Below are 22,723 nucleotides of genomic sequence, written 5' to 3'. Positions count from 1 at the left end.
TTACTTCAGTGTTTTGTGGTGTTACCCCGTTGTCAGGCCTCTCAGAGCTCCACTGCAGGCTGACAATATCTTACCTCTCTCTTTAAGAAATGATATGTGACAAATGTCACAGTTTTGTTTGGAGCTTGATGACGTGTTGGCACCATAGTGTGATAGACTTCTATGTAATACTGTGAACGTCATGATGTAATTCTCAGTTGTCACCTGGTGCATCATTGAATAGTATTAGAACACTGCAGCATTAAGCAGAAACTGTTAAGTCTGTATTTCTGATTTTAAAAAAAAAAAAATAGCAACAACAACCTTGGACTATATCATTTTCTTAATGAAGACTGTTAGCCTGTAGAACTGCATTGTCTGCAGAATGGTTTGTGACCAATTGCAGTTTATTTTTAAGTATTTCACTTTTCTAGTAAGGTCGATATGGCTGTTTCTGGGAAAATATCTTTATAGCTTAACACTAATAATCACCTAAATTTTTGAAATTTCCAAGAGGTTTGAAAATATAGGCTGTTACCATTTTTGTGACTCCTTTTCATTGCTTTATCAATAAGCATACAATAATGCAGTGGGGGTAAGACTAAAATAAGAGATGGCATGGTATATTGATGTAAAGTTTTGGATTCTAATCTTCATTTACATTTCCAATCATGTGACTTTGACCAAGATTTTTTTTTTAAATTTTTTGTTTATTGCAGTAACATTGGTTTATAACATTGTATAAAATTTCAGGTGTACATCATTATACTTCTATTTCTACATAGATTACATCATGTTCACCATCCAAATACTAATTACAACCCATCACCGCACACATGTGCCAAATTGTCCCTTCCGCCCTCCTCCCTCCCCCCTTCCCATCTGGTAACCACCAATCCAATCTCTGTCTCTATGTGTTTGTTTGTTGTTGTTATTATCTACTACTTAATGAGGGAGATCATATGGTATTTGACCATCTCCCTCTGACTTATTTCACTTTGCATAATACCCTCAATGTCCATCCATGTTGTCACAAATGGCTGGATTTCATCATTTCTTATGGCTGAGTAGTATTCCATTGTGTATATATACCACATCTTCTTTATCCATTCGTCCCTTGATGGGCACTCAGGTTGCTTCCAAGTCTTGGCTATTGTGAATAACGCTGCAGTGAACACAGGGGTGCATGTATCTTTACGCATTGGTGTTTTCAAGTTCTTTGGATAAATACCCAGCAGTGGAATAGCTGGATCATAAGGTAGTTCTATCCTTGATTTTTTGAGGAATCTCCATACTGTTTTCCATAGTGGCTGCACCAGTTTGCACTCCCACCAGCAGTGTATGAGAGTTCCCTTCTCTCCACATCCTCTCCAACATATGTTGTTTCCTGTCCTGTTAATTATAGCCATTCTGAAGGGCGTGAGGTGATATCTCATTGTAGTTTTGATTTGCATTTCCCTGATAGTTAATGATTTTGAACATCTTTTCATGTGTCTGTTGGCCATCTGTATATTTTCTTTGGAGAAATGTCTGTTCAGGTCTTTTGCCCGTTTTTTAATTGGGTTGTTTTTTTGTTGTTGAGATGCATGAGTTTTTTATATATTTTGGAGATTAAGCACTTATCAGATGTATGGTTGCAAATACCTTCTCCCAATTGTTAGGTTGTCTTTTCGTTTTGTTGATGGTTTCCTTTGCTGTGCAGAAGCTTTTTAGTTTGATTTAGTCCCATTTGTTTATTTTTTCTATTGTTTCTCTTGCCCGGTCAGACGTGGTGCTTGAAAATATGTTGCTGAGACTGATGTCGAAGAGCGTACTGCCTATGTTTTCTTCTAGAAGTTTCATAGTTTCAGGTCTTACATTCAAGTCTTTAATCCATTTGGAGTTAATTTTTGTGAATGGTGTAAGGTAAGGGTCTACTTTCATTTTTTTGCATGTGGCTATCCAGTTTTCCCAACACCGTTTGTTGAAGAGACTTTCTTTTCTCCATTGTATGTTCTTGGCTCCTTTGTCAAAGATTAGCTGTCCATAGATGTGTGCGTTTATTTCTGGGCTTTCGATTCTATTCCATTGATCTGTGTGTCTGTTTTTGTGCCAGTACCATGCTGTTTTGGTTACTATAGCTTTGTAGTATATTTTGAAATCAGGGAGTGTGATACCTCCAGCTTTGTTCTTTTTTCTCAGGATTCCTTTAGCTATTCGGGGTCTTTTGTTGTTCCATATAAATTTTAGGATTCTTTGTTCTATTTCTGTGAAAAATGTTGTTGGAACTTTGATAGGGATTGCATTGAATCTATAGATTGCTTTAGGAGTATGGACATCTTAACTGTGTTAATTCTTCGAATCCAAGAGCATGGAATATCTTTCCATTTCTTTGTGTTGTCTTCAATTTCTTTCAGCAATGTTTTATAGTTTTCCGTGTACAGCTCTTTCACCTCTTTGGTTAAGTTTATTCCTAGATATTTTATTCTTTTTATTGCAATTGTAGATGGGATGGTATTCTTAATTTCTCTTTCTGCTACTTCATTGTTAGTGTATAGAAATGCAACTGATTTTTGTGTGTTGATTTTGTATCCTGCAACTTTACCGTATTTGTTTATTACTTCTAAAAGTTTTCTGGTGGATTCTTCAGGGTTTTCTATATATAAAATCATGTCATCTGCAAATAGTGACAGTTTCACTTCTTCCTTTCCAATTTGGATCCCTTTTATTTCTTTCTCTTGCCTGATTGCTCTGGCTAGGACTTCCAGTACTATGTTAAATAGGAGTGGTGACAGTGGGCATCCTTGTCTGGTTCCTGTTCTTAGAGGGATAGCTTTCAGTTTTTCACCATTGAGGATGATATTAGCTGTGGGTTTTTGACCAAGTTTTAAAATCTTTCTATTTTCAGTTTGTAAATTGAGAGTGATGATGCCTATCCTATTCGTGTCCCGAGCTGCAAAGATTAAATTAGCTAGTTCCTTTATACAAATGAGTGATCCTAGCCATAGAACTTGAGAGAAGAAGCAAACTTTCAAGATAAAGTGTGTTCTAAACTTTTTTTCTAAAGCCTTGGCAACTATTTCTGAAGGCAAGTTAGGAAGAACTCTCATATAGAAAACAAATAAAATTGGGTTGCTCTGGTTGCAGTAGGAGTAGACTTCCAGAGGGGGCACTGCCTGCTTGGCTTCCCCTTAATTCTTCCCTGGCGGCTCAATACACCAGAGTTCAAACAAAGCACTTAGAATGTATTTTTTCAACAAATTAATTAATAAGAAACTAAAGTGTGTGTTCATTTTGAAGGAGAAGATATGGACCTGAAGTGATATTAATGTTTGTTATTACTATTATTATTTTATGCATTTCTGTTTTACTCAAATGTTATTGATAGCAAGTCAAGCAAAACACCTTTTAATGCATTGTATAAATCATGGAAGGCTCTTAAACTTTTAGAACAATGAAGCTTTTGGGGTTAACCATTAATAAGCAACTTGCAAATGTTGCTTATTAATTCCTGTGTCAGTAAGTGAAAATTAAAAGAAATAAACCTATCTTATTTTTATTGAGTCAAATTGATATGTTGACATTTACTTCCTATCCCAGTTACACCTCTTTTTTATGATTCAGAGAGGCTAAACTCTTGTGACAGATGATAGTGTGCATCATTCTTTGTGTTGTCTTTGTCCATAAAGATGGTGGTAATACATCTTTCAATATAGAATGTTCGTATTATGGTAGATTGGTGCTGATTTTTTTGAAAAACATGCATTTTCAAAGTAAACTTTAGAGTTGTAGCTAGTGACCTTTAGAAGAAGTCAAGGCTAACTGGCTTGCAAATTCGTGTGAAGTTTTGATTTCATTAAAAAGGGTTCTAATCAGTTGAGCTAACAATTGGAAAAATGGTTTTATAATCTGATGTGTCTTTTTTAAAAACAGCTTTTTTTTTTTCCTGAGGAAAATTTGCCCTGAGCTAGCATCTGTTGCCAGTCTTCCTCTGTTTTGTATGTGAGTTGCCGTCACAGCACGGCCACTGATAGACAAGTGGTGTAGGTCCGCTCCCCGGAACTGAACCTGAGCTGCCAAAGTGAAGCACACCGAACTTAACCACTGGACCACTGGTGCTGGCCCTAAAAACAGCTTTATTGCTACATTATTTGCATACCTTCAAGTTTACCTGTTTAATGTTTGCAATTCAATGGGTTTTTATATTTATTGAGTTTTGCAACCATTACCACATTCCAATTTTAGAACATTTTCATCACCCCAAAAAGAAACCTTGTACCCATTAACCCTTTCTTCCCACTCCTTTCCTTAGGCAATCACTAATCTATTTTCCAATTCTATGGATTTGCCTCTTTCTTTTAAATGGGATCCTACAATATGTGGTCTTTTATGACTGGCTTCTTTCACTCAACATGTTTTTGAGATTCATCTATCTTGTAACGTATCAGTACTCCATTCAGTTTTATTGCTAAATAATATTCCATTGTATGAATATTCCACATTTTGTTTATCTCTTCATCAGTTGATGGACATTTGGATTGTTTCCACTTTTTGGCTATTATGAAAAATGTTTTTTTTTTTTTTTGTGAGGAAGATCAGCCCTGAGCTAACATCCATGCCAGTCTTCCTCTTTTTGCTGAGGAAGACCGGCCCTGAGCTAACATCTATTGCCAATCCTCCTCCTTTTTTTCCCTTTTTCTCCCCAAAGCCCCAGTAGATAGTTGCATGTCATAGTTGCACATCCTTCTAGTTGCTGCATGTGGGACGCCGCCTCAGCATGGCCGGACAAGTGGTTCGTCGGTCTGCACCCGGGATCCGAACCTGGGCTGCCAGTAGTGGAGCGCACGCACTTAACTGCTAAGCCACGGGGCCGGCCCCTGAAAAATGTTTCTTTAAACATTTATATTATAAGTTTTTGTGTGGACATCTGTTTTCATTTCTCTTGGGTAGATACCAAGGAGTAGAATTGCTGGGTCATAAGGTAATTCTATTTTTCACATTTTGAAGAACTTTCATACTGTTTTCCACACTTCATTTTACATTCCCACCAGCAATATGTGAGGATTCTAATTTCTCCGCATCCTCCCAACACTTGTTATTATCTCTTTGATTATAGCCATTTGGGTAGATGTAGAGTGCTATCTTGTAAATCCAGTGTTTCTTAAGCAGACCCATATAGGCCCATAGATATGTTGTGGAGGATCTAAGAGTTCTCTCTAAGAATTTACTTCTTTTAAAAAAAATTTTCATGTTGATGGTAACTTTGAAAAAAAAGTATTATAGCTATCCTGTGGATGACTGACCACCTATAACCAAGGACTGCCACACTGTTTCAGTGTCTAAAAGTCCACTGGTGCCAAGAGATAAAACTTGAATTTTTAACATGCTAATAGGAATAGAGGAGGATGTAATTATATAAATCATTTATTTCTGCCAAGGGGCAGCCAAATAATATTTGGCTTCTACTCATTTCAGTTAATGCTATAAGGAACAGAAGTTTTGCAGTATTTGAGTAGAGAAATAGTTTGAGTCTTCACAGTATTAGGGGAATGATAAATACAAAAGAACTTTATCGATAGCAGTCAACCAGATTGCAATAAACCCTGTATTTGGTTTTTTAGCTGTGATTTAATTTCAGCAAAAGACTATCACATTAAGTTGTAGTAAAATTATTTTTCCTTAGTTTTTTCTTTGTGTTTATATAAAAGTATTTTGGTTTTATAATGACAAAATTTCCAATTTTATGTTTATATACACTTAAGCAACATTGTAATAAAAAAGTAACTTAAGTGAACATTTAGGAATCATGATCCTTTTTTGTTTCTTTTAAAGGTGTCCACATGTTGTTTGAGTTTGGTAATCACTGTTATCTATATCTTTAGGTTTCATACCATTGGTCTTTGTTTTTAGAGGCAGGCTTGCAGCTGTAGAATCTGTGTCCTGTGAAATTTGGAGTTTGTATTATCATTGTTCAAATCATAATTTAAATAATTTTGGTAATGATTTGTTTTTAAAGCCATCTTAGAATAAAGGAAGTATTAAGGGAAATTATTTCTTTGTAAGTATACTTACATATATTTTTCACAACTTTGTTTTATTTTCACTGATTACTTTTAATTTCACAGATAATCGATATGCGTTTCCAAGGCTTTTGGCTACGTTTCGGTCTTCTATTCATTTCAATTCATGCAGAATTTTTGGATGATGGGGTTGAGATAGAAGATTTTGATGAAAAGTCAGAAGAGAATGTTGTCAATGAAGGTAGACTCTCCTCAGAGGTAAGGTTATTGAGAAATGAGCTATAAATTATTCCTTTACATGATACATAAGGGTGACTGATGTCTTAAGATTCATTTCTGTTTTAATGGTTTCATTTTCCAAGTAAATAGAAAAATGTTGCTTTTTTCCAACCCTTGTTGCTGTGTTTTTAGAGGGCCCGTGTGCTATGGAAATTTGCGCATGGCACTTAACACAGTTTTATTATCAAATAAATATGAGTAAGGTTTTGACTGTCAAAATGGGAGTTTGTCACCAGCTAAAGAGGACTAAGTACTTTAGCTAAGAGAAAGGTTTTCTGTCTTATTTCTGACACTGCCAGCCCTCTTCAGATAAAAGAAAAAGTAGTATAATTTGCCCTTCTCCTAAAAGTAAAGTAAGTGGCTTTTCTTTATTTCTCTGAGGAAAGAAAATGCTAAATAGGAGGATGAATTAGAAACGGAAGTGATGGTAAAATAAGCATTTAGTGGGGCTCACGCATGTTTCTGTCTCAGCATTGTTAAGATGTGTGTTTTGAGGTGGTGACTAGCAAGAGCCTGGAAAACTTTATAGAGGTTTTTGTACACTGACAATCCATAAGAGCCTTCATATTGAGGAATATTCACATCTAATATTGGGACAATCAGAAATTTTTTTTCAGAAATATTTTTGATGGTGAGAAAGCATCAATTGTATTGTGCTAACTACTGTTTAAAGGGCCAAGGAGAATAATATATAGTTGTTAGAGACTTCTTGGCCTCACTTCCGTTTAGAGTTTTTTATTTCCAAATGCAAGTGTTGCTAGCTGTTTAAGGTGAATATTCTTTCTCCTAAGTTTTAAGCTCCACAAAGACATTTCTTTTAAAACCTAGTTCTGTGATCCACAGAAAGTAAGTAATCAAAGTGCTAATGACTGACTTAGATACAGCAACTACAAAGGTTTTTGGAGGTTAATACTTCAAAGGAGTTGGCAGATACCTACCACTCTTAACTGTATTTGGTGATAATTTGAAAAGATGATAAGAAGTGGGAAAGAACAATTTTTGATGCTTCTAATTTTATAGCATGAGTAATCTAGATATGGTAAAGTACGAGTAAAGTATAAATAAAGGGCAAAATCAACTGCTGGTGATTTAAAGGGTGGTCGAACATAAGGAAGCCTCTTGTGACATCATTGTCCATTTTGCCAATCCATAAAAATATAGAGAACAGTAAAGTTGTAATTCAGTAAACTTCATAGAAGATTGGTGATTTTGGTAACAGAATATTGACCCTGTCAGTAATTATATGGAATTTTGTTTAATTACTGATTTTCCTCCCTTAGACAGGAAATCATGTACTCTCAAGGCAGGGTAGGGACAGTGAAAATAGAAAAAGTACTCTGCATCCTTTTCCCTAAAGGCAGAGAGAAGAAATCTCATAATCATACATATAAAAATCACAAAGGCAGATTCTAAAGGACCTAGATTGAGCTATTACTTGAAGCAAAATTTTATTCGTTCATTATCAGTTCAAATTATCTTTTGATAATTTGTCAATAAATTTAATCTTTTATTTTGTTGGTACGTTCTCGATAGTGTAGTGGTTAAGTGTATAAGCTTTGGAGCCAGACAGCCTGGGCTCATGTCTTTAAGTCCTACAATTATATTCTACAAGTTACTTTGCCCCTCTCCCACAGTTTCATCATATGTAAAATGGGTACAATAATAGTACTTCCTGCATAGAAGTATCATGAGGATTAAAGAGCCGCCACATCACCACCACCACCATCATCATCATCATAGCAGCTAACACTTACATGGCACTTGAAACAATGCTTTGCAGATAATTGCTTTGCCATGCTTTCTCTATTGAATCCTTTTCTTCTTTGGGTTCCTAATCTCTCAAAATGGTATTATCATCCTCCAGCCATGTAACAGTGAAATTGAAGAGGTAATTTTAAACTAGCCTATATGCTTACTAAATTTTTCATCTTACATGCTTTTGATCAGGCTGTTTCTTTTACTTCTAATGATTTTTATTCCCAGATATTGTCACCTGTTAGAAGCCTTTCAAAGCCATGTGTCATGTGTCTTAGGCCTTCTCTAATCACTTCTTCCCCCATTCCTCCCATGTTAGAAGGAGTCAGTGTTTTCTCTGTTTACACATATGGTATTTTTTTCCATCATCATATCTCTTATATTCTCTTGTACCTTATCACCACTAGGATACAGAGTTTTGAGGTCAGAGACCATGTTACCTTCTGTCTGTATTATCTATAAGCGCATTGCATACTAGGTTCTTAACTAGTGAGATTATTTAATTAAAATATTCGTGAAGATGAATAACTTTAGATTTTTAAACATCTATTTTCTAGATTAAATATAAGACACCTCAACCTATAGGAGAAGTATATTTTACAGAAACTTTTGATAGTGGAAGACTGGCTGGGTGAGTATTAATTCAAGAGAATTTTTTCCTTGATTAGCTGTTTTGAAGTTGTTGGTTATTGGCCTATGAAATTTGCCTCTACTGCAGAACTATAAAAAACGTTGAAGTACTTTGACAGTGTAAACCAGTACCTTAACACATTTTTGTTACTGATAGAAATACTTAATTTGAATAGTTATTCATTTATACAAAGAAAATATACAAATGAATTATGAATGTAAAGCAAAAACTTATAACATTTCTTCATTCCTTAGGAAAGATATTAATAATCTAATTTCAGGTGACAAATTCAGATTACTCTCTCATCCTAAATAATGGTGAAAACAATAAAAGTTATTATCCATTGGTTATTATATGCCAGACATTGTCCTAAATCGGTAGGTAGGTACTATCTTTATCTCCATTTTCCCAGTGAGGAAACTGAGGCTTAGTGTATCTTACCTGTGATCGTACAGCTGGTAAATTGCAGATTCCAAATTTGATTTAACTCTAGCCTTGCAGGATTATGTATAGGCATCCTTATTTAGGCTCTAAGTATTCATTTATTTTTGAATGAAAAGTGACTGTTGGGTTATCTTTTGTTGTGTTTCTAATATGCGTCGTATCTATAAATTGCAAGTTTTATTTTTAATGATATACGTTTGCTTTACCTTTATTTATAGGTGGGTCTTATCAAAAGCAAAGAAAGATGATACAGATGCGGAGATTTCTATATATGATGGTAAAAAATTTATTTAAATATTCAATTTAACCAGTATGACCCAGAGTTCACTAGCTTTTGAGATTGTATTTCTATTAAATATACATATATGGGGCCTGAGGCCCCATCCTGCTTCACAATAGAATGTTCAGGCTTTTGTCTCCTTTCCAATATTTCTGGAGTCCCAGGGTAATCCATACTTAAGCCACCATCCAGCTAACTCTGGACAATTGAATTTCCACTCCACTGCAGTTAGTCTTTTGCATTTCCTGAAGCAGTGTTTCCCAGGCTACTGCTCTTCTCCATTGTTTCATCTTAAGCATGGGCACACCTAGATCAAGTCATAACTTATGGCAAGATTCTCCTAGTGAGTACAAAACAGGATAATTCACGAGAGCTACAAGCAGTGTGGCTGCTCCTGGAGCCCCCATCTCCGGGCTTTTGTCCATTATCATTGGGTCTCTGATAGGATTATCTTCAGGCCTAGCTATAGAAAGAAATGTCCTGTGTGCAAGGGTCATCTTTTCTTCCCTAACAGGACTCCCCTGGAGTATGACAAAAGAATTTCTTCCTCCTTCTAGTCTAAAACCAGCCTCCTCAATTTTTATATCCTAAAGCAAGAGCAGCCTCAGTCAAGGTGACTGATAGTGGGAATTTCCTCTCTCTCAGAGGACCTCATGCCCCTAAGGATGTTACCTCACACTCAGACCCCAACAGGCAGTTTCATGAGAACAACAACAAAACAAATAACAGCATGTGCAGGATGTCAGCTGTCTACTTCCTTTTCATAGTTTCTGTCTCAGTGTGAGATAAAGATCATGCCTGCATGCCTTCCTTTGCAGTGTTCTCCATCCTAGCCAATCCTCTGTGCTTATATATGCTTCTATACTCCATAAAGAACTCTACCATATGTGCAGAACAAGCAATCCTGCGTTCAGTCTAAATCCATTTAGAGAACAGAACAATTTCCCCCAAAGAAACAGCAAGTCTGCGGAGATAAAATACTACCTAAAATATACCCACAGAAATACACACTATCCAACAGAATGCTTGGCCTAAAACATCTATGTTTAGGTTACTTTATAGTTTTTTGCAACTATTTTTGGGTAAATACTTGCTTTACATTTGTATTTTAGAAGAATCCATTGATGGAGTTTCCCTAAAGTTAAGATATAGTCTGTCTTACAAGTGAGTTTAAGTCTCTATGTCTTGCTGGACAAAAATGGTTTTTAGTGTTTAAATGATTTTTTTTCCCCAGTTTAATATTAAAAATCAAACAAGCAAGCAAAAACCAAAATTCTTAGCACCCAAGCTTGGTTTGTAGTCTTATTAAACATAAATATCCACGAAAATAATTTTCTAGCATATTAGATTTGGTATGACTTTTTGGCTGACTTTTTCCAATTTCTTGACAGCAACTTTGAAAAACACGGATTCTCTTAAAGTTCCAGGTCTTGAAAATGGTATTTTGTATGTCAGTATTAGCAGTGCTATTTACATAGTGGTTAGTTGAGACCCGTATCAGATTTCTTTGCAGGAATATTTCGTCTTCACAGTAGTTACTCACAGCTTCCATCAAGTGTCCCTTGAGTAAAACTAATTCCTAGCTTTTCAGGGGCAGATCTGTATGAAGCATTATGTGCTGGGGTACAGGATTTGCATTTGGAGGAGACTTTTAGCTTTTTCAGATTAAGTTATTAATAAAAGTATAGATGTTATAAATACCAATTCTTTAAGTGACCAACTTTCAAGATATCTTCTAAAACTGTGTGAATTCTTTTTGAAATGTATTTATATCAGAATTTATACTACCTGGTATTGTCTAGAATTTGGGTAAATGATCGATTAATAGAAAGTCATTGTTTATTTGAAGTTGGGGAAAATTTCTTGTCATAACTACCTGGTCACAAGTTTTCTAAAATTAAAGTGCTAGATGATACCTTTTTATAGCTGATAAGCATATGTACATAATTGCAAAAAAGGCCACATAGTTTTAAAAATCCTTTACTATCAATAAACCCTAAAGGTAAAGTTGTTACTTCTTAAAAGAAGACCTTTTGATTTGGTCAAAGCACAGGTTAGTAGTGATAATACAATTTATCATCAGTGTGAGAGGAGAAAAACCAAATAAATTCATCTTTTTTAGAAAAGTATAGTATAACCAAATTAGGGGGGAAAAAGGGAAAAGAAATCTGGAAACTTTAAAATATGCATTTTTAAAAGCCCAGTAAAGTGTGCACAGTGATAGACCAAAAAATACTCCAGTGTTCAGGTTCTTACACTGTTGTTTTTTAGAAAGAAAAAAAGTAATATAAAGAGTGTTAGTGATTCAAAAGTACCCCTTAATAAATATTTTAATTTGACACAATACTGGAAAATATGCAATTTTTGCTAAATTGGGTTTTCTTGGAATAGGAAATACCTATAATTTTTAAAACTAGAACATTTTATACAAATTAATATAAGTTGGTTATTTTCTATTCTTTAAAGCGTAAAGGAGAAAAGTCCAACACACAACTTTTGGATGACAGGTAGTGCCCCTAGCTTTGCGTTGTGTGCTGCCCATGACCGAATTTCAGGAGCTTTCTGGTCTTCAGCATGGGAAATTATGGTCCAGAGAGGGCCTAACTCAGCTGTGCTGTGCTACAGCTTAGTGCTTCTCCACTAAGTTCTGAGAGCTGATTGGCTTAGCCTGGGAAGGTTCATTGAGCGTACAATCTTCAAAATAAAATTTAAATCCCTACAATAACTTCTGCAAAGTAAGAAAAGTAGCTGATGAATACCATGATTTCAAAGAAATAGACTGAGGCAAACTGCTCATTTTGTGTTAAAGATGCACTTTGTCTCATATGTAATTTTAAAATCTCTCACTTTAAAAATACAATGTTGATAGACCCAATGAGAAACCACATTTTGTAACTTCATTCATTGATAGTCTTTCAGAGAAATCCAAACTGAGCCAGTTTTAGAAGTGCTTTAATCAGATACTGTAGTGTTTGTTATTTGTTTCCACAATTTTAGCTGAGAAAATGAAACCCTTCTCTAATAAGAGAAAAAAAAAGCAGGTACATCATACAGCTGGAGATGTTATTTTCTGATTTAGGTTCTGTTTTATTTTCCCCAAATCAGCCTTCATGGAAAAATCTTATTGGTCACCACTGCTGATAAATAATTTTTAAGTCAGTGTTTTTGGTTTTTTTTGCTTTGCTTTATATTTTAGGAAGATGGGAAATAGAAGAATTAAAAGAAAACCGAGTACCTGGTGACAGAGGACTGGTATTGAAATCCAGAGCCAAGCACCATGCAATATCTGCCATATTAGCAAAACCCTTCATTTTTGCTGATAAACCTTTGATAGTTCAGTAAGTTTTATTGTGCTTTTGAATACTTTTCATGAAATTTATATTAGCTTTTTATAATTTGGCTTCTGAATAAAGCTATAATGGGTATAAAATGGGCATAAAAATCCAGATTTTCCTTTTCAGTTTCACTTACTTAAATATACAGTGCATGTATACACATAAACACCTTGAAGTTTTGAGTGAAAAGTAGATTAGTTTAAAAATTACATAATATGCACTGTAATATATAAAATTCCGCCACTGTAAACTATATAATGCTTATGAAAATCACTATGTTTCCATTTTTATTTTAACTATTTTCTTAAAATTACTTGCTATTAAGATACTTACCTCAGTATATTCAGAATGGAACTGTAAATAGTGCTATTAAACCAGTGATGAGATTCAAAGGCAGCAAATTTATTTTAAAAAGGAAATACATGAATAGATCAGTGTCTTTCAAGCATGGACCCCTCTTAAAGGGCACGTGTCGTTATAGACAATCTTCCCCTCCCCCACAATGTGACATAAACTAGTTTTATTATGATGTTGCTTGCATGTGTACTATCATAATATTAGGTATGAATTCCTCAAGCTTACTTCACCTATACTGGTATAAAACCAAAAAACAGATCTATACAAATACAATTACAAAACCAGTAGAATTCAAATTAAAAACAAAGAAGAGGAAATGTATAAATGTTACTTTCTACCTTATATCAGAAGATTTGGCTGTCCAAAGTTAATACAGCATAAGGAAATATCATTAACTGTAAATTATATCACTCCAGAACCCCTTCGAGTTTTTATTAACAAGTTAAACATGTTCCTATGTGGTATAACTAAAACGCTATTTTGTATTTTAGAAATTAAAAAAAATATAGCATTTGGTGTAATTGGCTTAATTTTTCAGTTGTGATGTTTTGGCTTAGTTGCATTGTCATTTCAATAAATTTAAAATGATACATAATGTCAAAGAGCATATGACCATTACTTAAACAAGTTAAAAATATTGTCATAAGTACTCATTGTGACTAATATTTGAGCTTGATATTTATCATTATTCAGAGTTTGGTTTTTCCTTTTTCTTGAAAGTAATCTTATTCTGCTGAAACTTAGGTGGAATATAGTATTATGTTCTATTTTGACCTTTTGTGGCTTAAATGAATGAGTAAAGGAAAATAATATAAAGTTAAACTTCTCCAGAGCAAAATAAATTAAATTTAGTATTTTCAGAAAGTATAAATCACTGCTAGACAAGTAAGCAAAAGATAGCCTGCAAGATTAGAAGCAAAGATTGGATAATAAGTCTAAAAAATTATTAAAGCAATTGTGAAATTATTATCCTGACAAAGGAGGAGGACCAAGAAGAATTGAAGAGCAGTCTTTGATATGCTTGAAAACAGTTCAAAGGAGAGTGAATGTTTGTCTTCCCTTATATTGATAAAATGAAATGTGATAAAATTAAGAAATTTTATATTAACTACTATAAATACTATGGATTTATGACATAACTTTACTCTAAAGCTGCTTTTACCAAATCGTACATGTTAACGTGCATTATGTGGTCATGTAATTTTTAGCAACTAAGGACATTCTAACCTTGGAGATAAGGAAGCATATTTGCGCATTAAAGACTTTGAGACATTCTACATATAAAAACCTATTTTTAACTTTAATACTGTGTTTCCCAAACATATTGGCCACAAAAGTTTTTCCCCCTAACAATAATTACTCTTTCATAGAAGAGTTTGGGAAATGATACTCCAAAGAAAATAGCGTTAACATATACTCTGCATATGTCTTCATTTTTCCTGTGACTTAAGATGAGGAGCTGTCAAGCTGTATGATGTACATTTCACTAACCCTTTAATCCATTGTGAGTTATTTATACTAGTCCCAAATTAGTAATTTGAAAACTCTGAAAGTTTGCAATGTAAGAAGTAGACATAGTAATCGAGTCTAGGCATAATAGGACAACAAGGCTTTGTTTACACTTATGGAGACAATTTACAAAATTGTTCTTTCAGGTTCTTATATTTTCACAGAACCCTTTGTCCTTAGATCACCTATAAAAAAGCTGTATCTCTTTTTATTTTACCTAAAATAGTGAATATTTACCTTTGATTCACATTGTGTACCATTTCTTTTACTTTATAGTCTTCAAAGACATGTTCCATGAAAAAACATTTCTTCATCAGCTACTGCTTAAAATAAAAATATTGATAAGGCTTTGAGGAAAACAAACAAATTCCTTTTATTTAAGAAATTAAAAGAGGGGCCGGCCTGGTAGCGCAGAGGTTAAGTGCGTGTGCTTTGCTGTGGTAGCCCAGGATTCGCAGGTTCGGATCCCGGGCGCTCACCAACGCACCGCTTGTCAAGCCATGCTGTGGCGGCGTCCCATATAAAGTAGAGGAAGATGGGCACGGATGTTAGCTCAGGGCCAGTCTTCCTTAGCAAAAAGAGGATTGGCATTGAATGTCAGCTCAGGGCTAGTCTTCCTCACACACACACAAAAGAAATTAAAAAGAACAAAAGAAAACCTTTCTTCTGATCATAACAGAAGCTAACATTTTTGAGCATTTATTTGCCCATCGCTGTGCATGATATCCTTTAATCATCATAACAATCCATTGAGGTGTACCTATGGACAAGGTCCCTATATTACAGATGAACAAGTAGAGACTTAGAGCTTAAATAACCTGCCTTCACCTAGGTGTCACTAGAGTAAGTGGCAGAATCAAGAATAAATCTCAGGTCTTTCTGACTCCAAAGTACCTGCTTGTAACCACCACTGCAAATATCTTGAGAAATAAAGCAGAATAGAAAGTAGGGGGAAAAAAATCACCATAATCTGGCAACTCAGAGATAATCACTTAAAATTTTACTGTATTTCCTCTGTTTTTTTCAATATAAAATATATATGCTAATTGGGTTCAAACTGTCAAAGTTTTGTATGCTATTTTTTTTTTGCTTGTCACTAAAATTTCTTCAGAAACATTTCTTCAGAAACATTTTAAACTACAGTTCTTTATTAAAATTATATAGTTCCTGTTGCTTCTCTAGTTTTCATCTCTTTTTCTTTTAATTCATTAAACCAAATCTAAACCTTTTTGGTTTTCACTGTTTTTCACTTTGATAGCCATTTCCTCATTGATTTTTGTCATGTGTAATTCATCAATTTACCAAAAATCTCTTCTATACTGTTAGTAAGCCTATGTCTTATTGCCTAAATAAGACTATTTCCTTAAAAAAAAAAAACACTTTTGCTGAGAATTACACAGTGTTGTAAACCCATGAAAAGACTCTCATGTTGCTTCACTCTTTTAGCTGTTATACTGCATTTCCCATATCTCCTGGTCTGAAATAATCTAGGTTATTGATTGAGATTATGAAATCTCTTTACTGGAGGTATTTAATTAAATGTACATCTTATTTAACGTGGCTTAGGTGTAATTGAACTAAAAGACAAATTAGTAGTGAACTGGATATCTAAGATCATTAGCAATTTCTAGAAATCTGTTGCTGTAGCTGTGGTCCTCATGGTCTTTGTGTTTTAGTTTATAAAGAATATGTATAGTGCATACCTCATTTTAATCTGAAGTTTTCTATTACAGTTTTAGTCAAAGTATCTTATTCTTAATTCAACAGATTTGATGGAAAAAATTATTTCAACAAATTGGTTGGCTTTTCTATACTTGATTATAATCATTCTATTTTTAATATTTTAAGGATATGCATAGATAAAGCATTTCTGCTTATTCCCTATAGGTTGTGAATATGCTTTATATGAGCTTTCTAGTAATGTAAATCATTTATGTTTAAATGAGTTGAGAGTAAGACATTAGAGTTTGAAGAGCAATTAGTAATTTTTATTTATCAGCAGTATGATTCTTTTTCCCTTCATTTAGATATGAAGTAAATTTTCAAGATGGTATTGATTGTGGAGGTGCATACATTAAACTCCTAGCAGACACTGATGGTTTGAATCTGGTATGATATTTTAATGTTTAAGAAAACCTTATTAAAGTTAATAAGTATTTTTAAGGAGTAATTGATAAAACTGAAATTTTCATTTTCAACTGAAATCAAAAGGAACTTTGACAATCTTTATTCAACATGAGTTTATATAGCTTTTACAGTGTGCCTTCAAGTTTCATATACAGCTGTGTTACTTGATGGCATCAGCTTGTGTAATCTTTAGCAACATAAAAAGTTTACCATGTCTATAAATGAAAAATAACATGGTGCTTATAAATGCAATCACAAGATCAGCTTAGAGTTATTTTCTTTGCACAATAAGAATCAAAAGTTTGTTCAGAGAAGCAAGATAATATAGCAAAGCAGTAAAATGAAATGACCAAAGAACCAAGTAAATAAGGCAGGCCAGTTCAGGAGTTGGCAGCCCCCCAAGAATAACTGAGTTAAAAATGTTTTCATAATGAAGTAGGTTGTATTAGGACCATTTGGAGATATTTCTTATAGTGTTCTCCTACAGGAGGCTGTGTCAGCATTTCTGCATACAACAGAAATAAGATAAATGAGACATCGAGATATTTGTCAGAACGCGAGGCTATGCATAGGCTATGAAACATGGATTAAAGGATTCATGTACTATTAGTAGGATCAGTTAAAAGGGAGCCATTTGTGGTATATGTTGAAGCTCTTGTTTTGGGTATTCTAAGTTGACGATTCACCTGAAGGTATAATGACAATAATAAAATCAAATGCCCAAGTACTTTTCAAGCACTTTAACTGATTAACTCAGCTAATCCTCAAAGAAACCTTATAAGGTAGGTACTATTATTATCTCCATACTTCAGAGATGATGAAACAGAGGTTAAGAAATTTGCTCAGGGCCGCATACAGCTAGTTTGTGTCAGTGGTAGGATTTGAATCTCAGTATCTGACTCCAGTCCCATGCTCTTAACCAGTAGACCATGCCAAATAAAGAGAAGTCACTAGTGGTAAAGCAGGGAGCATGTCTCTGTGTCTGTGTTTGTGTCTGAAGCTCTTTTCACTCTGTGCTTAGGAGGGTCATTTTCTGGTGTCTTCCTGAAATATAGTAATGGATAATCATTGTAGTCTTAAATGTCATAAGTATGCTTTTCTCTATGCTTAATTTTCTTAATAAAATATTAATAGTACAGATTTACATAAAGTAATTAAAGCTTATTATGATGTTGCTAGGGTAGTTCCAGCTTCTCTCCTACATCTTCAGGAAGCAAGTAGTGTGTGCTTTTTTAAAAAAATATTCTGAAATAAATGGTGTCATTTTTCCACATCCTTTATTGTCACTTGTGTCAAGTAATTCTTTGGTGAATTAGCATTTAATACATTTTTGTAAACTCTACCCAATTGGATAGAATAGAGAAATTCATTAAATACTCTAATTCTGGACTAATCCCAACACTCGTCTCTCTTTGAAGGAAAACTTTTATGATAAAACATCCTATACCATTATGTTTGGACCAGATAAATGTGGAGAAGATTATAAACTTCATTTTATCTTCAGACATAAACATCCAAACACTGGAGTTTTTGAAGAAAAACATGCCAAACCTCCTGATGTAGACCTTAAAAAGTTCTTTACAGACAGGAAGACTCATCTTTATACCCTTGGTATATATTTTTAATTCATTCATTAATTCAAAAATATTTGCTGAACTACTGATATTTTCATGGCAAGTGCTTTGGGAGAAGCAAACATGGATCCTACTCATAAGGAGCTTATCTTTTTAGGAAAATAAGACATACATAATTATAGTACAAACAGAAAGTAAAGTGCCATATGAGAGGTGTGGACAAGGGACGGTTAAGAGTTCAAGAGCAATATTACTTCCAGTTTGGAGACTTGGAGAAAACCTAGTGAAGATTATATTTGAACTAGTCTTGAAGTGTAGATAGAATGTGGAAGATAGGAGGGGAAAAGGATATTTTAGGCACTATGACATTAGTGGTGCTGTAAGAACAGAAAACTGGAAAATAAGGTTAAAGAGGAAGAAGTCCTTAATGCCAAGCGAAAAGCTTAGACTTTACTCTATAGGCAGTTGTGGTTATTATTAGGTCCTACCTTGTGGTGGTAGTGGTGCACGTCCAAACTTTGAAAGAGAAAGCGTTGGGCAACCATGTGTTAGCGTACTTAGCTTTACTTAGGTAAGTAGAGTTTGCATAGACATTGAGGGGAGGAATATTATAAGGATTGTTTCCCTCTTCCCAAGCACTTATGGTTAGAGAGCTTTGGTCTGCCCATGGTTACTTAGAGTCCCAGCATGTCAGAACCTAACAGGACAATTCCATCCAACACTAAGGTATTACAGTTTTCTTTCCAAAGACTGCAGTTGCAGAAACAAGCATTTTGTCTGCCAAGGCAATGACCAATTGTATTTTTAATGTCAGCATTGATGTCAAATATCTTTTTCTGAAATTGGAATATAGTACTAGACGTTTTGGGAAATATAAAGTAAACTGTAGAAATAATGAGAAATTATAACTAGAACAATATCTGAAATGAATTTGATTAGACTTTGTGCAAACCTGATCAAAAGCAATTTGGTAGTATATATCAAATTATGTCAAAGGCCATAAGAGGTTTATGGCCTTTGAAACCATAATTTCACTTTCAGGAGTTTATCCAAAGAAAATAATCCAGAAGGCAGAAAATGACCTATGTGTGAAAATATACTGCAAATTTGAAGCAGTCCAAATGTTACAGTAGGGGTTTTCTATGTAATACAAAATGATAACTATGAAAATATTTAGCAACTGGGAAGAAATTCTTATAATATTAAAATGGAAGAAGAAAACAAAATTCAAATTAGAGGCACATTATGATGGCCACTAGGCAAATTAGGTAAGCAGATAGAAAAAGACTAGAAAAAAAGAACTAATTTTCATTAGTCACCTGATATGTACCTGGCTCTGGGATAGGTACCTTGTTTAGAACCATCGTGTGAGCGGAACAGTTTCTCTATTTTGCCTTAGGTTAAATAACTTGCTCTAGGAAACAATAGTAACTTGTAGAACTGGAATTGAAATTCAGTCTGACTCGTAAACATTTGCTTTTCTTACCACTATAAACAAAAAACTTTGCTGTGCTAGGATTCTTGAATGACTTCTTTTTTAAAAAACTTTCTATATTACATTGTTATAACATTATTCTGTAGTTGTTCTAAGAAACTTATGAGTACCTTAAAAGACTTTATAATCCAATGCCTTTTATTGTAGATTCATTTAAAATATTTAATACAGTTTTCTAAATGGAACTTTTTTTTGGCCAAAGATTTTGGACAAAGATGTTGTTTCACAATATGGATATTTGTCATGTGCTTTTTTGTTTTAACTGTAATTTTAAAAAATCAATTTCAGTTGCAAAATTTATTCAGAAGACATTCTTTTCAAGATTTTTTTTGAGAAATTCCTTTTATTGGATTAGGAAGGATATAGTACTTTTTTGCATTTAAGATCTTACTCTTAGCTCTGCTTCAATCTTGACATTTTTCTTTGTATAGTCATATAGTTTTATAATCTCAGCTGTAATAGAAGAGGAAATAATGGAGAAAAAAGAGAAGGGAGAAAATATTGAGTGTTTGTTTGCATTATTTGAGTTTGTATATAAATTGCAGTATTTGATTTTGATATAAATAATTTGGCATTGTTGTGACTGAAACCTCTGGAGATTGTTATTACTTGAGAACTATTTCTTCAGAAAGTGGTAACTCACTTACTAGGTAAGTCAGGATGATCCTGACATCTGCTGACAGCTCCTACTTCCTTAGCTTCTTGACAGCAAATGTTCTGCAGCTATTTTCATCTATCATTCTTTCCAAAGATATGAGTTTTACCCAGTGACACCCCCTGCCCCCACGTTTACAGATGGAGGAGAGAGCTTTCATTTTGTCATTACAGTGGATAAGAGAGTCCTTTATGAAAGTTGGCTTGGGGACGTCCCTTTAGAGAGCTAGAATTTACCTCCAAACAAACACACTGATAAGTGTAAGCTTGAATATTTTCATTCCATGAAATATTTTACACTACAGCTTATGAATCATTGAATTTGAAATGCCAGTGGACTTAAAAAGATTTCTAGGAAATGGTAGGAATGTGTCCATGTTAATTTCCTGATTTTGGTACCTAGGTTGGGGTTATGTAGGAGAATGTCCTTGTTTGTAGGAAATATATATTAAAACATTCAGGGATGACGTGTATGAGGTCAGTAATTTACTCTCAAGTGGTTCAGGAAAAAATAAAGTTCTTTAGAGTGTTTGCAGCTTTTTAAGTTTGAGATCGTTTCAAAAAAATTATTTTAAAATACTGAAGAAGATTAGCTTGTGCTCTGTAACTATAAAAGTGAAGCTGACTGGTTGTGTGAGTCCCAAACTCTCGGGTAGCTATTGGGTATTTTTTATTTGAGACATAATGGAGCATTTTATGAAGTTACTATCATTACTTAAAACAAAATTTTTTCTTTGATTTTAGGAAACATTATATCTAGGGATTTCAGCATATTTTGATGTCATACGTTGGTAATACCTCCATTTCTGGTTGAGAGAAAATTTTACCCATGAAGTTTAGGGTCATTTTATTATTTAGAAGATTATCTTTAAAATGTTTATCAATATGATAAGTGTAATGTATTTAAATTGATCTTTAGTGTTGAATCCAGATGACACATTTGAAGTATTAATTGATCAAATAGTTGTAAACAAAGGAAGCCTGCTAGAGGATGTGGTTCCTCCAATCAATCCTCCCAAAGAAATTGAAGATCCTGATGATAAGAAACCTGATGATTGGGATGAAAGAGCAAAAATCCCTGATCCATCTGCCGTCAAACCAGAAGATTGGTAAGCAAAGAATTTAGTAGCCAAGCATTATTTGCTGTAATTAAGTAATGAGATATAATATGTATGTGAAGCTTACAACCAATGAAACTTATTCTTTTAAACGTCAAAACTACTTATTTTGACTATTTTGGGTGAAATACTTTTCTAAAATGGATTTTGTACTTCCCTGCCTCTTATTTATCTTAATTTTCATTGTCATTAATATTTTAATTTTGTTGCCTTTTTTGATATATTTTTATTTTTATGCTTTCAGTGCTATACATGGTGAAAAAAATTCCATGACTCTAAAACACCAACGTTTTAATTTTAATTCCTAGTTAGATCTTTATCGTGTGTGTTTGTGCATATTTTATCTAGTTGCAGTCTTTTCAGTTAATGATTACTTGGCTTAAAATAGCCATATCCTCTGCATCTTATAAAACTCTACAGGATTCACTCATACCAGTTTGCTTAACCATAAATTTTTCACTAGCAGGGTATTTATATTGTTTCTATTCTACAGGATTATGAATTTTTCCTTAAAAGAACTGTATTCAGTTCCTGAGTTCCCATAGTTTGAATTCAGATGGTGAACTCAAATATATGTTCCACAAATATATATTCTTTACAAGAATATTCAGTTCATACCATTTTCTAATTTCCCTAGTGGTTTCTTCTTTGATCCATGTGTTTTTAAATGTGTTGCTTTGTTGTCAATTTATTGCTTTTCCAGCTGTAATTTTCATTTTGACTCCCAATTTAATTCTAGTATGATCAGAAAACATTTACAAATGTCAGTTACATCAAGTTGGTTGATAGTATTGTTCAAAACTTCTATATTCTTACTGGTTTTCTGTCCTCTTACTGAGAGAAGAGTATTAAAATCTTCAACTATGATTGTGAATTTGTCTGTACCTCCTTTGAGTTAGTTTTTGCTTCATGTATTTTGAAGATCTGTTACTAGATCCATTCATGGTATTTCATGACCTCTTGAGGAACTGATCTTTTTATTATTATAAAATATCCTTCTTTATAAACTCTTGTAATACTCTCTGTCTTGAAGTCTACTTGTCTGATATCAAATCAACACTTCTGCTTTCCTTTAAATCATGTTTCCATTGAATATTGTCTTCCATTGTTAACTTGCAATCTATATATATATGCCTTTATTTTTATTTTTTGGTGAGGAAGATTGTCCCTGAGCTAATATCTGTGCC

The 22,723-nt window shown here is 33.8% G+C and overlaps 1 protein-coding gene across 1 annotated transcript in view; it reads left to right on the top strand.

Annotated features, from left to right (window-relative positions):
- The window catches only part of CLGN (calmegin), a 42,031-nt gene that overhangs the window by 8,774 nt on the left and 10,534 nt on the right, over window positions 1-22,723 (top strand). The window contains exons 2-8 of the mRNA XM_058550110.1: window positions 6,084-6,236; window positions 8,570-8,643; window positions 9,306-9,364; window positions 12,564-12,705; window positions 16,596-16,677; window positions 18,114-18,306; window positions 21,338-21,527. Coding sequence (XP_058406093.1) covers window positions 6,093-6,236; window positions 8,570-8,643; window positions 9,306-9,364; window positions 12,564-12,705; window positions 16,596-16,677; window positions 18,114-18,306; window positions 21,338-21,527 — 884 coding nt within the window. The 5' untranslated portion in view covers window positions 6,084-6,092. The remainder of the gene's footprint in view (window positions 1-6,083; window positions 6,237-8,569; window positions 8,644-9,305; window positions 9,365-12,563; window positions 12,706-16,595; window positions 16,678-18,113; window positions 18,307-21,337; window positions 21,528-22,723) is intronic.

This window comes from Diceros bicornis, chromosome 11 (genome assembly GCF_020826845.1).
Source record: "Diceros bicornis minor isolate mBicDic1 chromosome 11, mDicBic1.mat.cur, whole genome shotgun sequence".
Classification (NCBI taxonomy): Eukaryota; Metazoa; Chordata; class Mammalia; order Perissodactyla; family Rhinocerotidae; genus Diceros; species Diceros bicornis.
The sequence above is the reverse complement of the archived record's forward strand: the minus strand, read 5'-3'. Positions and strand labels throughout refer to the sequence as shown.